This window comes from Thunnus albacares, chromosome 17, assembly GCF_914725855.1.
Source record: "Thunnus albacares chromosome 17, fThuAlb1.1, whole genome shotgun sequence".
Taxonomy (NCBI): Eukaryota; Metazoa; Chordata; class Actinopteri; order Scombriformes; family Scombridae; genus Thunnus; species Thunnus albacares.
In genome coordinates, this window is record NC_058122.1 from 28,427,501 (window position 1) to 28,444,503 (window position 17,003).

The 17,003-nt window shown below is 37.8% G+C and overlaps 2 protein-coding genes across 3 annotated transcripts in view; both read right to left on the reverse strand.

Annotated features, from left to right (window-relative positions):
* Positions 1-2,525, reverse strand: part of LOC122967717 (nuclear factor of activated T cells 2 interacting protein) — an 8,898-nt gene extending 6,373 nt beyond the window's left edge. The window contains exons 1-4 of the mRNA XM_044332503.1: positions 2,284-2,525; positions 425-523; positions 285-345; positions 58-208 (exon numbers count right to left, since the gene is read on the reverse strand). Of these exons, the coding sequence (XP_044188438.1) occupies positions 58-208; positions 285-345; positions 425-523; positions 2,284-2,295 (323 nt within the window). The 5' untranslated portion in view covers positions 2,296-2,525. The remainder of the gene's footprint in view (positions 1-57; positions 209-284; positions 346-424; positions 524-2,283) is intronic.
* A 718-nt stretch (positions 2,526-3,243) lies between these two features.
* On the reverse strand, positions 3,244-11,497 carry sgf29 (SAGA complex associated factor 29). 2 transcript variants are annotated; one of them, XM_044332043.1, is made up of 10 exons: positions 11,390-11,497; positions 10,118-10,221; positions 9,893-9,968; positions 9,694-9,766; positions 9,091-9,155; positions 8,883-9,012; positions 7,361-7,507; positions 7,215-7,250; positions 5,476-5,638; positions 3,244-3,889 (listed from the first exon to the last, which is right to left on the reverse strand). In XM_044332043.1, exons 2-10 carry the CDS (start codon positions 10,181-10,183, stop codon positions 3,773-3,775), a joined length of 873 nt encoding a protein of 290 aa, XP_044187978.1. In that variant the 5' UTR covers positions 10,184-10,221; positions 11,390-11,497; the 3' UTR covers positions 3,244-3,772. The 2 variants fall into 2 exon arrangements, with proteins under 2 accessions (XP_044187978.1, XP_044187979.1); XM_044332044.1 differs by lacking the exon at positions 11,390-11,497 and adding an exon at positions 11,058-11,231.
* Between the last annotated feature and the right edge of the window lie 5,506 nt (positions 11,498-17,003).

Genomic DNA, 17,003 nt, shown 5'->3' on the forward strand with positions numbered 1-17,003 from the left:
TGAAAAACACTGGACCTGTGTGTGAAGACTACAGGTTACTGAGACTTCACTACTTACGGCTCCTTTTTCTTCTCGCCATCTTCTGGTTTGTTGTGGACGCGTTCAGCTTCGTCCTCCTCCGACTCACTGAGGAGGACGTCACAGATGTCGGCCGCTTTCGTTCCTCGAGATGAAAAAAACTGCGACAAACTGTCGTCGGCGCCGTCGTCTGGTCAGAGACAGAAAATCAGCCAATCACATCACAGCAGGAAAAAACCCGCCCGTCACTCGGTTTGAAACGTTACCTGTGTTTTTGTTTTCAGTGAACACCGGAGCCATCGGCCTCAGATGCAGACTGCTGTTGACCTGAGAGAAAGAAGATTTAACATCAAAAGCACAAACTGATTCCATCTGATTCCCGACTTGAGAGGCTTCGATACTTCACCTTGTTGGAGTAAACCGGCACCGGGACGACGGCTGACGGGTCGAGGCGTCGGCGTTTGGGCGGCGGCTTCACGGCCGGCTGCGTCTCACTGTTGGATACCTGAAGAACAGAGACGACGGACGCTGCGTCACATCTGTCATCATCAATACTGTGATTCATCCGTCTGTTACGTTTCTGATAGTTAAATAATAGAAAATTAATCTGCAGCCATTCTGACAACTGATGAATCTTATAAATCATTTTTTTAAGCCATAAAATTGCTGAATTTATCTCAAATGTGATGATTTAATTTGTTTTTCTTTGTCACACAAGATTGTAAACTGAATATTTTTGGACTGTTGATCAGACAAGATAAGATATTTTCACTATTTTATGACATTTTATAGACAAAATGATTCATCGAGAAAATAATCTGCAGATAAATCGATCATTAAAATAATAGTTGCAGCTCTAAAAAAGAAGTTTTTTATCTGTACTACAGTCAGAAACTCAAAGATATTAAATTTACAGTAATATACCATGAAAAACAAACTAATTTTCAAGCAAAAATGCCAAAAATTCTTTGGTTCCAGCTTCTCAAATGTGTTTTTTCTTGGTCTGTGTGACAGTTATTGGACTAAACAAGCAGACAGCAGTATGAGGGGGCTGCTCTGTAGTCTGTTTCTTTTATTTATTCAAATACGTTTCCTCGTTCGTTTCTCTTCCAGCTTCCTCGTTCTACCGGACTCTTCACCACAGCCCGGTGAGAGTGGAGGTCAGAGGTCACGTGATCGTTCTGTTTATCACATCGTTAAAGCATCGTTGGACACCTTCAGTTTAACTAACTATCATTTTCATTATGGATTCATCTGTTAGTTGTTTGGTCCATAAAATGTTTACTGTCATAGAAAACTACAGAAACCAGAAAATATTCACATTTAAGAAGCTGGAAAACGGTTAATTTGGACATTTTTTCTTATAAATCACTCAAAATGATTAATCAACTATCAAAATAGTCGTAATAATCGATTAATTTGCAGCTATATATATGATATAAAATAAAGAAAGGCAACATGTCCTCACTATTCTCTTGAAAACTAATTTATAACGATTAATTGATGATATTTTTCTGTTGATCAACTGACTAATCGATGAATTAATTAATCCTTCCAGCATTAATTATAACCTTCATGAAGGTAAAGTTGACTACAGGACTGTTGGATGAGAGCTTTAACTAACTGTAGGACATAATAAATTAATATTAATTAATTAATATAAACTGGCAGCTGATTGAACATTTCCTGTTGACGTCAACGTTACTTTTAACCGGATATGCGTCAAATAAATTAACTAATATATTCTTAAACGTGGTTTTCTTGTTGTGCGGAGGTGAATTTGATGCTACTTTATAATTCCACTTCACTAAATTTATTTATATAAATGATATATTTACATATTATTTATATATTTGTTATATATCCAATTACAGAGTGTAAACTTTTGTTTTCGGTAGTTTTATTACCATCATATGACTTGAAACTGAAACTGAAACTGAAAGGATTGTTAAATAGTTGAAAGAGCCGATTGTATATAAAGGTTATTAATGTTTAATAGTTGTGATTATTATTATTACAGGAAAGAAGAACTCAGAGCATCAAACCAGCGAACCTGAACCTGAACCGACTGCCGTGATGCTAATTTAACGTTAGTTATTCACCGTTAGAGGCGGTTTAAGTGTTTCTGAGGCTTCACAACGTAACTGTTCACTTTTCACCAGTACCGCCTTAAATTAGAACAACATTACAGCTCATATTGTTGACGTATTTAATCGTTTGAGTGATTTTTATTCGATAAAACCGGCAGGTCTGTTAGACACTCACCGCTTCAGCCATGATTGTTTCTCTTTCCCCGCGTTACTGCCGCTGCTGCCTTCACATGCTGTGGGAAATATGCAAACTCACTGCAAGCTGCCTTCACGTGCTGTGGGAAATATGCAAACTCACTGCAAGCTGCCTTCACGTGCTGTGGGAAATATGTACCCTCACCCCTATAATGGATGTGTAAATAAAGAGAACTGTTAACAGGAACGGCGCCGAGCTCAAGCGGGTAGCTCCCGGTATTAAAAGTGAAGCCAATGCGGAAGTGCCTTAAAACTGCATTCCCTCTAATGGCCAGCAGGGGGCGACTCCACTGGCTGCGAAAACAGGTCTGTTTGTATGGAAAACGACCCTACTTCTCACTTTATTATCTCAGTAAACTGTTTCCTGATGGAAAGTAACTAAAGCTGTCAAATAAATGTAGTGGAGTAGAAAGTACAATATTTCTCTCTGAAATGTAGCGGAGTGGAAGTATAACGTAGCATCACATGGAAATACTCAAGTAAAGTACAAGTACCTTAAAATTGGACTTAAGTACAGGACTTACACAACCTTTTATGAGGCGATATCTTTAAGCTGCAACAATTAGTTGATTAATAAATTAGTGAATTGACAGAAAATATATTGTCAACTGTTCTGATAATTAATCATTTTGAGTCATTTTGAGAAAATGTGAATCGTCAAACATGAAAACGTTTCACAGGATGAGGAGACGGGGATTGTGATGTGAAAATATTAACAAGTATAACTTATGGGGACATATATTTGGCATGTTACAAGATATAAGTGAACAATTAATTAGAGATGTAATGACTAGCTGATAAACCAATCAGTTGCCAACTATGTTGATGGTGTCCATATGAACAGTGATGTAATCATTCCTCCTGTTCATACTGGATATTAAAACATCCTTCAAATGTGCTTTCAGTGTAGTGACGGAGGAAGAAACTACATCAGACAAACTGTTATTCAAAGTATTTTCACTTTCATTTTATGTCATAAAACGTGCAGAAGAAGGTCTTTAAGAAATGAATCAAACACATTTTTCATTCTGGTCTTTACATACACAGCTGAATGTATTATACAGCGTTCATTCACACTCGACATATACAAAAATAATACAAGTTAGGCCCTTAAATTGGCCTTTTCAAGGCAGAATAACCAAACAAGCTTCAGTTCAGCTGCAGTTCCTCTAACGGCCACTAGATGCTGCTCCGTCTCCCTCTGTGTCTCGGTGGTGATTTGACAAATAGTCTCATTTAAAAAGATGTTCAGGGGTGTTTTTGCTTGATTCACAGTGCACAGATTCAGATTTTCACCTTCGTCGCAGGTGATTCCATCATCTATCAATACAAATTATGATCAGATCAGAGCTGGAGAAGCAGACCTGAGCCTATTTTCAGATTTCACAAATATTTCTGAACATCTTTTTGCCATTTCGAAAATACGATAATGCTCCCGAAACAGACTCCGTCGTGTCACCCTGCTGCCGTCACTTCTTCTTGTTCTCCTTGCAGGCGACCACGTAGCGCTGGGCCACGTTGAGCGGCGGGGAGTAACCGTCGGCGTACGACGTGTCCTCAAACAGCACCGAGTAGTCGTCCTGAGGCTGCAAACACACACACACACACACACACACACACACACACACACACACACACACACACACACACACACACACACACACACACACACACACACACACACACACACACACACACACACACACACACACACACACACACACACACACACACACACACACACAAACACACACACACACACACACACACACACACACGCTGAGGTCAGAGGCTGCAGGAGGTTTTTTACTGTCGGCTCTACTTCCTGTTCATGCTGGATATTAAAAGATCTCCTTCAGATGTGCTGTCAGTGGAAGTGATGGAGTGTGTTTACTTTAAACGGTAAAGCTGAGTTTATGTAGATAAAAGGTGTGTTTGTGTGTGAATGTCTCCGTATCGGTCAGCTGACTCACTTGGTGCGTTCAAGAAACGCCTGAAAACTCAGCGTCGACTCAACACCTCGACACTCTTTAACCTTTTAGCAGTTTGTTGATTGCTGCACTTCTTTCTTTTTGTTTATGGTTTTTCTACTTCCAGTCATTTCTTATTTTAATAATAAATAAAAGCACCTCTTGTAATCAAACTTGTACCTGAGTCTCTGTCCTCTAAGGCCTCTGACTGTTTTGTCTCTTTTGTAAGTCGCTTCAGATAAAAGTGTCTGTCAAAGCACTTTAAACGGGAGACTTTTAAATATGAGCTTCATGACCTTTTACATTTGAACATATCTTATATATATCATATAACCAGTGAGACTGAGTTCCTAAACTGGACGTATTTATGCTGCTTTTCTCTGTTTTTGACTGATTTGCTTGTGCGGTTGGTTCTGATGGGAAATTAAAGTCGTTTAAATTTCAATTTGAAAATCAAATCTTTGAATCTTTTATTAAAAAACAATATATTTTTTTTTAAACAAATGGAAAAAATAAAGAGAAGACTGATTCTGACTCTATCGAGCTTCCTTTCACATCTGGTTGGTTCATTTGGTCTTGAGAGACTTTTACAGGGTTTCTGCAAGACTTTAAGACATTTTAATATCACACAGAATGCAATTTAATATAATTTTTCTTGGTCTCGTTGTAGAGACAATAAGGTCCACAATTATTTATTAAGTACATGAAATTATTGAGCTTCATATCACATTTGTGTCTGTGCTTCCCAGCTGTATATAACACTAATTCATAGTAATATAATGAATCAATGAACGTGACCTGGAACCTGATAGTTAACCAGTTAGAAATGAGTGAATGAATCCTTCCTGCAGCTGCAGCAGTGACTGTTTGCTGCAGGTCTGATGCTGCTGACTACTACTACTGTCACACCGTCTCACTGTAGTTTATAGATGTAAAATGTCTCCTGACAGCCGCAAACACACTTACGACTGTTACTGTCTACGGCAGCAAAGAGACAGAACATTTAAGACTTATTAATAACTTCTTTTTTGAGAATTCAAGGCTTTTAAAGGCTTTAAAGACCTGCAGAGACGCTTTGATTGGTTGTTCAAATGTATAAACACTAAATATTCTGATGTTGCTGCTTTTCAGACTTTTCTTGACTTCTAACATCCCTGCTGTTTGCTAAAAAATACAGCTGAGCTGAGCGCTGAGAGTCTCACCCTGTGTGGAGGGGTGTGGATGAGGGCCCGGTAGAAGCAGGTGGTCTGGGGGTAGAGAGCCAGTACCAGCTGGTCCTTACTGAACAGGGCCTCGGGGTCCGTCTCTGGGTTGGCCTTCCACTGAGGCAGCGGGATGATCCGCCGTCTGCTCAGAGTGTGTCTCCTGATCACACAAACACACACACCGATCAACCACAGATGAAGTAGTTCAGGCAACCAGACTGGTTTCATCTGCTGGTTTTCTACATATTTAGACTCAAACCAACATTGAATTTATCTACTAACAAGTATTATATGTGTATCAAAGTTATTCTGATTAAAACACATCAATGAGCCACAGCGCTGCACTGGGTGACATGTTCATTCATCGCCATGACAACAGCAAAGTGCCATGATGCTAAAGTGTTTTGTTGCCTCACGTTCAGACTTCTACATACAAACTATTGAGTTTTTCAGGTTTTGGAGTATTGAGGCTCCTGTCAGTGCAGGACATGCAGACGTCTTGATATTAAGGCTTCAACTCATCGTTTTGTCTATAAAATGATAGAAAATTGTGAAAAATGCTTGTTATAATTCATCATAGTCAAAGGTGACGTCTTCATATGTCTTGTTTTGTCCAAAACCCAAAGATATTCAGTTTACTTTCATGTATGACAAAGAAAAGCATTAAATTATCACATTTGAGGGGCTGAAACCAGCTCATATTTTGCATTTTTGCTAGTGATACACGATATTATCGCCACGTAATCGGTATCAGCCGATAATAGCGCTAAAATAAAATATTGGCATCAGTGAATTCTGCTGATTATGAGAGGCTGATAAGTCGCCTTCTCCTCCGCCGCCTGACTGGGCTTCCCTCAACGGGTTGTTTCACCCTGACGGTCCCGGTGTTTCCTCTGCAGGGAGGCTAGCTGGCTGTGCTTCCCTCCGGTCAGCCTCTCAGCTAACGTTAGCCTCGGCTCTCCGTGTGGAGACAACCCGAGCATCGAGCCCCGGTTTGTTATTCAGGTTTGTTAACACCGGGACCGTCAGGGTGAATCAGAGGAGCTGCTGTGTTCGGCTGCACAGATAGGAAACACTTCGGCTGACAGGATGTACCACTCTGTTTAGAAAAAAAAAATCTTCTTCTTTTTGGTTTATAACGGCGGTTGGCAACCAGCGTATTAGGTGCATTACCGCCACCTTCTGCTCCGGACTGTGGACCAGAGATTAAATCCTACACATTAATCCTGTCTGTCTAATAAACTCAATGAAAACTCTACTGCTGCTCCCACTTGGCAGGTTCATTAAAGTTTTAATGCTGATCTCCTGAACTCCAGTCTTCCTGAGTTCTTCCTTCATATATTGTCTTTCTTGATCATCATTAGTATAATCTATGTTTGCATGTATAATAGTCTCCTCAGCCAGCTGGAAGAAATATGAGCATATATCGACAATGAGTTGGAAATATCAGCATATCAGATATTGGCAAAAAATCCAATATGGTGCATCCCTAATTTTTGCTTTAAAAGAAAAAATGACTAAAACAATTATTTGATTATCAAAATAGTTGCTGATTCATGGATTACTCGGCTAACGGTTGCAGCTCTAGTTGGTATTAAGAGGCAGGTGACATAAAGCTGATTAATCATCAATTCATAATGTTTGGAACAACATGAAGTTTGTAACTTTAAAGGATCAGAAAGATCATCAAATCACACACAGATGGACACGTCAGTGTTGTATGAAGACAAACTCACTCTTTGCCTTCTTCATCTATGTCGTCCACTTCGTACCTGCAGGGAGAGACAGAGACAAGTCAACGTGTCCTCATGTTCAGTCATGAAGGTCAAACTCGTCTTCCAGCGTCGGAGGGGTGGGGGGTGTGGGGGGGTGATGTTCTTACTTGTTGGTGGAATGGTTGTAGCTGACCACCTCCGCCAGGATCCACTGCTCGTCTCCGTCCACGGCTTTCACCCTCGCTGCCACCTTGTCGCCCTGCTTGGCCACGTAGTCGCTGCTGGCTGGAGTCGCTCCGCACAGAGGAGGAGGACTGATGAAGGTCAACAGAGAGAAAAACAGTCATTATCTGCATCACAAGAGTTATTTTAGTGTTTAGTATTAGAATGTATTATAAATACATCATAAAGCTTTTTATTAACTCAACCTTTTATTTGCTGTTTTTTACTGTTTTATCTTTATCTCATGATTTTCTCTTTTTATCTTCTTACCTCTTTTAATCACTGTATTCTTTTATTGTTTATTGTATTTCTTTTTTCTCCTTATAATATTTTTAAACATCTGTTTTTTGTTTGTTTGTTACTCTTTCTGTAAAGCACTTTTATTATGAAAGGTACTATATAAATAAAGTTTATTATTATTATTATATTATAAAGGTGTTCATAGTAATCGTCCTAATCAACGAATGGGTTTATTTTGAAGTGTCTTCCTGTTTTCGAGGCTCAGAGATGCAGGTTTATGTTTTCATCCCGTGTTCAATAAAAGCTTTTAATTCTAATGTTTTATAAACTGTCTCCTGGTTCTTCACTCAGCGTTTTATTCATCTCATCTTGATTCTCTTTGCTTTTAACATCCTTGTTGTCTGAATCGTGTTTAGTAGCAGTTTATCGTCAGTAGTCTGACCAGTTGGCCACTGAGCAGCTCCACCAGAGCAGTGAGGGTTAACCGCCTTGCTCAAGGGCTCATGGGTAATGAGGGAGGGGCAAGTGCTGCTTTTTCACTTCCCCCCACCCAGAATGATCCTGCTGGTGGAGGGACTGAACCGATGACCTTCAGGCACGGATGTAGAAAGACAACTGGATACCGAGGTCCCGTTCATTCCTGAGAAAGTTGCGCATGAAGCCAAAAAAAAAAAAAGCCACTTCCTGCTGTAAAGAAATGACCTGCATGAAAACATACTGCACACGCGCCCATGGAGCACGCTCACTAGAGACTTCCACCAGTTTAGCCCTCCGCTTAACTTGAGTGGAGATAAAACAATTCAGTCCTGAAGCTCTTCTAGACTTTAGAAATGTGATCGGACTGAAAAGATCAAACTCTGACAGTGAAACGAGTATCTGCTGATTTACAGACGTTTCTTTCACAATGTCAGTCTGCGGGAAAAAGTCTTTTTGGTTCAGTGTACATAACGTTGTATTTACTGCAGCTTCAGAGCTCGGCGTTGTTCCTGTATCCAGTTCTCTTCATACATCCACGACTTCCGTTCACAAGCTCACTTCTCCTTTAGGCCCCAACTTTTAATGTCTTGTTTTTTTATTGTGTTTATGTATCACCGTTTTGTGTTTTTATGCTGCCTTGCTGCTAATTTCCTCTTGTGGGACGGTAAAGATCTGACCTGAGCTGACCTGTGGAAACTATAAAGTTAAAACTCTCTACATGTGATCTCCTGCGAGCGCTTCAGCAGCTACCTCTCCCCCGGCTTGCCGATCCACAGAGGGAGCGTCATGGCCGACTGCTGGAGGAGCGTCATCAGGACGCCGCGCCTCATCGTCTTCCTGGGAGGGTCGCTGTCGCTGTAAACTCCCGCCATCTTAGCAGCTGCGAAAACAAGATAAATAAACATAAATCTGTTGTTCAAAGTTACAGAGAGACGGTTGAAAAATCTTCTCGACGTACCTATTCTCCTCTCCTCCAACAACGACTTGATCTCTGCGATCTTATCGAGAGCGTGTCGCAGAATGCTGCGAGACATAAAGGAAATGAATGAGTGGAGGCAAAAAGTTATGAAAAGACGGATGATTTGTGACTAGAAAAGCCCCGACTGGACAGAGACTGTAGGAGTTTACTGAACTTTAACATGTGCCTTTAGCAGGGAAAGCTACAACTATTAGTAGATGTATTGATTAGTTGCCAACTTAAATTAAATGACAACTATTTTGATAATCAATTTATCGTTTAGAGTCATTTTGTTAAAGAAAAAAATGTCCAAATTCTCTGATTCCAGCTTCTTCAATGTGAATATTTCCTGGTTTCTTTAGTCTCTATGACAGTAAACTGAAGATCTTTGAGTTGTGGACAAAAAGAGACATTTGAGGACGTCGTCTTGGGCGTCTTTAGGAAACACTGATCCACATTTTTCACCATTTTATGGACCAAACGACTAATCGATTAACCGAGAGAATAATCGTTAGTTATATTAAACTGAAGCTGTCCAGGCAGGGCTTTCAGGATGTCAGTGTGGTGTGATGTTCAAAGAACGTTGAGTATGTGTCTCCTCACCTACACTCAGCCTCAGCATCTGCTTTGGCTGTGGTGTAAAGTCCCCTCAGCTTGGTCCGGTAGTACGGGGAAGCTGGAGGAGAGACGAACAAGAAAACATGTTTGAATGAGTGAAAAAAGAAATTAATAAGCAGATAGAATATGAAAACTGTTAAACTACTTCAACACTACGCTGTGTCTTCATCACACAGTGACTGACTTTTGTTTTCCGTCTGCATCCTCTCGTGTGTTTTCTGAATGTTGAGCAGATTGTGTTCGCTGCGTGATCTCTCCTCCTGGAAAGTACACAAGGATTATTTGGATTTGGTTGACTTGAATGACCTCACTCATCCATCACAGCGAGTCATCCGGGAAAAAGTGAGATTAACTCGCTATAAGCTGCATCCACCCATCAGTGTTTTAATAACTAATACCACTCACTTACCTGGGTCTGTTTGATCAGCTGATGGAGCTCTGTGAGCAGCTCGGCAATCTTGGTGTCAGCTGACATGTCTGCAGCTTTGAGAGTTTTGGCATTCAGATGGAGTCCTGTTACAACAGCGTTAAAAGGACGAGTTCACGATGTTTCCAGTGTGTTAAACCAGCAGTCAGGTGTCTGTAATCATTCCTCCTGTTCATACTGGATATTAAAAGATCCTTCAAATGTGTTTTCAATGGAAGTGATGGAGGATAAAATCCACAGTGTGTCCACACAGTCATTTAAAAGTCTGTGTGAAGCTTCTATTCAGCTTCATCAGTCTGAGTTAGTCATATCAAGTGGATATCTGACACATTTACAGTCTTTTTAGCATCAAATTCCCTCTTTGTGTTTCCTCGGACAGTGTTTCCCTGTTGAGCTGCAGGTGGAAGTATAGTAACAAAAAGAGGGACTTTGGCACTAAAAAGACGTTGAAAGATATCTACTTGATTTGACTCATTTGGACGCTGAAGCTTCATATTAGCTTCAGATAAACTTTGAAATACATTTTGTCCTCCATCACTTCCATTGTAAGGTCATTATGAAGGGATCTTCTAATGGTCAGTATGAACAGGAGGAATGATTACAGCAAAAAAAACAGGTTTCACTGTTCATTTGGGTTCCTGGCTGTTGGTTTAAAACACACTTGAAAATATGTGAACCCGTCCTTTAATACATACAAAGTCCCATTGAAAAATTAATCAGTTTAACTGCAGGTAGTACGGTTTTTGGTGCCTTGAATATAATTAATACTAATAGAGCGCAACAACAACTTTTATAATTTTACTGTAGTATTGAAAATGTGCATTTGATGGAAGCCGAATTAAAAAGTGGATCTAAACGGTTTAAAATACTCTACTAGATTATATTGTTTCCTAAAAACGAGACATCTTTAAATCAGCGTTACCTTCTCTGCATGAGAGAAAACGACACGTAATGAAGCTTTAGCAACGACCGGGATATTTTAACGTTGGACGGCCAAGAAATGCAGTTTGTTTTCATCTGAGTGGCTAAACATTAACGTTACATGTGGCAGTAAATAACAGAACGAAATGAGTCTTGGTAGCGCCGGAGTCAGTAACTGGTTTGTTTTGCTACCGTTAGCCATGTTGCATCGCTTAATAGCGAGATTTACGCTCATGTAACGAAAACGTTAGCTACATATATTTTAATTTTGATAGCTCAGTGATCATAATACGGGTTAAATTTTTTGAAACAACAGCCTGTAAAGCTACTTACCGAGCTAGTTTTACAGTTTATTTATTGTCGACTTGCTAACTGCACAGATTAGCTTCTTCTTCTTCTTCTTTGGTAGTTATAAGGAGTTGACAAACCAGGTTTAATGTGCACACCGCCGCCAGCTGGACGGAGTGAGGAACAGCAGACAAAAAAATGTAAAAGATTTATGTAAAGGACAGGTTCACAATTTCTCAAGTGTGTCTTAAAACAACAGTCAGGAGCCCAAATGAACATTAAAGCTGTTTTTCTCGCTGTAATCATTCCTCCTGTTCATACTGACCATTAGAAGATCCCTTCATAATGACCTTACAATGGAAGTGATGGGGAGCAAAATCCACAGTCCTCCTTCTGTGCAAAAACGTATTTAAAAGTTTATCTGAAGCTAATATGAAGCTTCAGCGTCCAAATGAGTCAAATCAAGTAGATATCTTTCAACGTTACAGTCTTTTTAGTGCCAAAGTCCCTCTTTTTGTTACTATACTTCCACCTGCAGCTCAACAGGGAAACACTGTCCGAGGAAACACAAAGAGGGAATTTGATGCTAAAAAGACTGTAAATGTGTCAGATATCCACTTGATATGACTAACTCAGACTGCTGAAGCTGAATAGAAGCTTCACATCAACTTTTAAATGCATTTTTGCACTAAATGACTGTGGGGACACACTGTGGATTTTGGTTCCCATCACTTCCATTGAAAGCACATTTGAAGGATCTTTTAATATCCAGTATGAACAGGAGGAATGATTACAGCGAGGAAAACATCTTTCACTGTTCATATGGACACCTGACTGCTATTTTAAGACACAATGGAAACATCGTGAACCTGTCCTTAAATGATTTAATAGGAACATTGCAAATAAATGTTACTATTTTCTTCCTTTTAAATGATAAACATACATTTGTAAATCCATTATAACTGTGTCATCCTGTTTGTTCATACTGTATTTCTGTAATTTGGCTTTCTGTGTCTATTCATTACACATATCTATATTCACACTGTAAAAAAAAAAGTTATTTCACAGAAATTTACTGTATTATTTTACAGTTTTTGTTGTTTTTTTTCTACATTAAGTGTAAATGCCATAAAAACACAGTAAATTATTTTTATTAAAAATATTAACCATAAAATAAAGGCAATCTGTATTGTAATCTGTAAATTAATATAATGGAATATTATAGTTTTTTAACAGGATTTTTACTATTACTGAATGTAAAATTAAGGCAACTTTTTTACTTTAAATTTAATGTAAAAAAAAAAAAGTTTAAAAAAAAGTAAAAAAAACACTTACTGTCAAATAACGGTAAAGAAACCTTTAGTTATTCTACAAAGATTTTTTTTAAAAAATACAAATATTTACTGTAGACATTATCTGCATTTTTACAGTCCAACTGTTGTAAAATAAAAACAGAAAAATATAAAATATTGCTAGAATGCTAAATAAATGTATAAATGTGCACAAAAAAAAAATTAAAAACGTTGCAGAAATACCTTAAAATTACCTGATTTAAATAATGGCTTGTTTTATACAGTATTCTTGACTACTAACAGTGAGGACTACAGTGAGTTTCAATTAACAACAGCTACTAAATACCCTTGAAGGTCACATCACTTGCATGTAAGTCTACAGACGGCTGAAGAAACAACAACAACAACAACAACAACAAGGCCCCTGTTCAGGTGCCCCAGCCGTGGCCCCTTTGAGCCTTACGTTATAAAATGAAAAAAAAAAAGAAAAACATTGAAGAAATACTTTAGAATTACCTAATTTAAATAAAGGCTTGTTTTATCCAGTTTATCCTTAAGGCCACCCAATCAAAGCACAGATTTCCAGATGTAAAACACAAAAAAATTTACGTAAAATGATATTCAAATTATCCTCCTTGAACACCCATTAAAGGTATCTTGAGAGCTTTAGGCTTTAATTGTATGTGATTGTCTCATCTATTTACATTAAATTCCTGGTAAATACTGGTTTTATACTGTACAATATATAGGATCTTGTGAAAATGGCATACGAAAACATAATTTCAATAATCATTACTTCATACAAACATTATTTGAAAGTATAAGCAACTGTCTGCAGACTTTTCCAATTAATGTATGAGATTTACTGTATATAAATAGTATTTGACAGTAATTACAAGCAACTATCCAACATATCCGTCTGACACTCTTCTTCAGAGGGATATTTCTTATATATTGTGTGTACACTGCCGTCATTCTTCAGAACCTGACACTTATAGGGTGCTTCAGGCTAAAGAGAGCTATCGTATTTAGGTCTTGATGCACAACATATTGGTGTTGGGGCTACATATAAAATCAAATGGTTCAAAATTATAATTTTAATCAAATGATTAAAATTATGTTTTTGTAAACTATTATCACATGATCTTATTTTTTGTACAGTATAAAACCAACATTTACCAGGGATCTACTGTAAATAGATTGGATAATCACATAAAATAAAAGCTTAAAGCTCTCAAGATACCATTAATGGGTGTTAAAGGAGGGTAATTTGAATGTAATTTTACATGATTTTCTGTGTTTTACATCCAGAAATCTTGATGGGTAGTTCCTGTGGATGGATTGGATAATCCTATGAATTTACCAAAGATTACTGTATGAAAACAAGAGTCTTCATTTAAATTAGGTCATTTTAAGGTAGTTCTGCAATCTTTTCCATTTTTTGTGCAGATTTATACATTTATTTAGCATTCTAGCAATGTTCTATAATGAGATTTTCTTTTTATTTTATAATGGTTGGACTGTAAAAATGTAGACAATGTCCAAAGTAAATATCCGTATTTTTAAAATAAATCTCTGTAGAATAACTAAAGGTTTTTTACTGTTATTTGATGGTAAGTGTTTGGCAACTTTTGCTGCCAGACTTTTTACCATTTTTTTTTACGATTTTTTAGGGAGTTTTTCCTAATTCAAGTCAAGGGTCTAAGGATAGAGGATGTTGTAATGACGTGACTTAACTTGACATTATTCCAGGCATGATTACCACCTGTCCCCTATATACTGTACATTCAGGGCTGGTTTCACATAATACAGACAGGGATAAACCCTGATTGTCAATCAAGAACCTTTTTCTTTTCTTCTCTTTAAATTATAATTTCCATTTGATTTTACACCCTTGCTTATTCAGGTATAGGTCATATTTCACCCTCCACATGTCACATCTTGAGATACAAAATCAAAACAGACTACCAGCAGATTGCAGCACCTGTACACAAATTAAAATGTCCCTTCCAATTTATTCATTGACCTATTTTTCAGCAGGTACTGATACTATAATTCAAGCCACTTTTCCCAGCAACATGTATTTTTACTCTGTAAGTGTCTTCTTGTTTTTAAGATTTTTACATTTTGAATCTTATGATTACTTTACTTATAACATTATATCTTGTGGTCATTTTTGCATTCTTATTCTGTTTTTTTGCTTCTGCATCCCTAACCCCGCCCGCCAAAAAACTCAAAAAACTGTCTTATTATGTTCACAACACTTTGAAAACAGAGTTTGTAGAACAATAATTACATTGTTCGTGAAGATTATCACACTATACCAATATTCTGGCCCTTAGAGATATTTCTGCAATTTAATGAGTCATTTTGCAGATTGCAATTGACCTCCTGTTCATGGTAAAACTCAAACTCATTTAGGAATATGCACATGTAAATGTTAAACTGGTAGACAAGACATTCCCACACAAATCTACAATTAATTTAATTACCACAAACCTACTGACAAACAATTCATTTGTGGCCCCTGAAAGTCGTCGCCTGCTTTGCCTTGTTACACAGTCATTTGTTGACCTTTTATATTAATTCTTTTATGTGCAGGTGAGCCTTTCTATGAACCAGACTCAACCTGAAATTTAAAAACTTCTTTAACAATTATTCATAAATCTAAGCAGAGACATCAAGTTGAGACAGTTTCTATTTTATTCAATAAACATCAATATTTACACATCTTACCCAGAACACCCCATCACCAATGCATCATCAGCATATACAGATTATATTTTCCTATATCCATCTGCACAGATTGGCTTCTTCCTCTAGTTTTATCTGAGAGAAGCTATACTTTATCTTCATGTTAAATAACAGGGGACCTCACATGGTGCCTTGCGGAGCTCCATTTTCGACTAGACACAGGAATAACCTGCAGTCAGGCCTCCTAAACAACACAGACCAGCTTCTGTTGAGCAGATTTAAGTCATTATAATTAATAAGCTTGTTCTCTTCTATCTGCGTACAAATAACACGACTTTATTGCGTGCAGGTGACACGCCAATCCTTCCCAGAGAAGTGATATCATATAATGCGACTTTCTTTCATTTTTTAAGGTGATTTTACTTTATTAGGAGGAGGCAGGTTGGGTGGATGACTGGATAATCAGCTGGTAAAAAGCTGCAAAGCATCAGGAGAGCACTGTCCGAGACAACGAGCTAGACATTTTTACCGTCATGCATTTTAATGGAGAATTGTAGCGTCACCTCTGGAATCATTGACATTTTTTTTTAGTGTTTTAACCCAAACCATGATCTTTCCATAACCCTAACCAAGTGGGTTTTGTGTCTTAACTTAACCAACGGTGTTAAATGACATGCAAAAAGAAAAAATGCAGCGTACACATTGCACATAAAGTGTTAACCTGTGTTATTTGTACGCCATTGGGTGAGACTGAGTTGGATTAATTCAGGTCAAAACTTTGAGAATAAACTCTTACTGATGAATCTGTTTCACAGCTGTGGGAGAAAAGCAAACTGTTAAAAATGGTGAAAACAGTATTTCTAGTCATGCCATGTGCTCTTCACAGGTTGACTGTTGTTGGTACTTTGGCCTGTGCCAGATGTCATGCACCGTACAAACTGTTTTATCATCATACTTTGAGACCAGCCTGCAGATAAACATGAATTAATGATTAACATCTGCCCCGGCGTGGTGGCCATGCCTAAAACTGAGGTCAGTGTATAAACACATTTATGAATCAATATTTTATCATAGATGATTTTAAATAATTGAGGATTAACAAATGTTTTATTAATCTTCAGATGAACTCATGAAGTTGTTTCCATGGATACAGAGAAAATAAATCTACCACCAAAAGCCAGATCATAACAGCACTGAAACTGAAGCAGAAACAGGTTTACTTCCAGTAGGTTTCCACATGAAAGCAAAAGAAAAAGTACTGCGAAAGTCAAGAAATCATACATAAATAATATAATGCTACAATTAAAAAAGTAATATACTATATATATATGTTTTAAAGTGAAAAGAGGTGTGCAGGGTTAAAGTTAAGAGACTGGAATGCAGAAAATATTGACTAAGGTTTGTACAAAGGTTCATAGTATGAAGAATAAACGTAATGTGCGAATGATAATACAAAAATAATAAAGCATTAAGTTCGATGTGACACCTGTAGTGAGGTGAGGTTTTTGTTTTGTTTTGTTTTGTGTGTATTCTCTACAAATGAACTGTCCTTTACTGCTGCTGGTGGAAGAACAGTGTTAACTGTTTGTTCATGTCCTTCTAAACACTTTGAGACTGTTTTATTTGTGATATGTAATGTTGCTGCTTTTTTTCAGGCTTTCATAAATCAATAG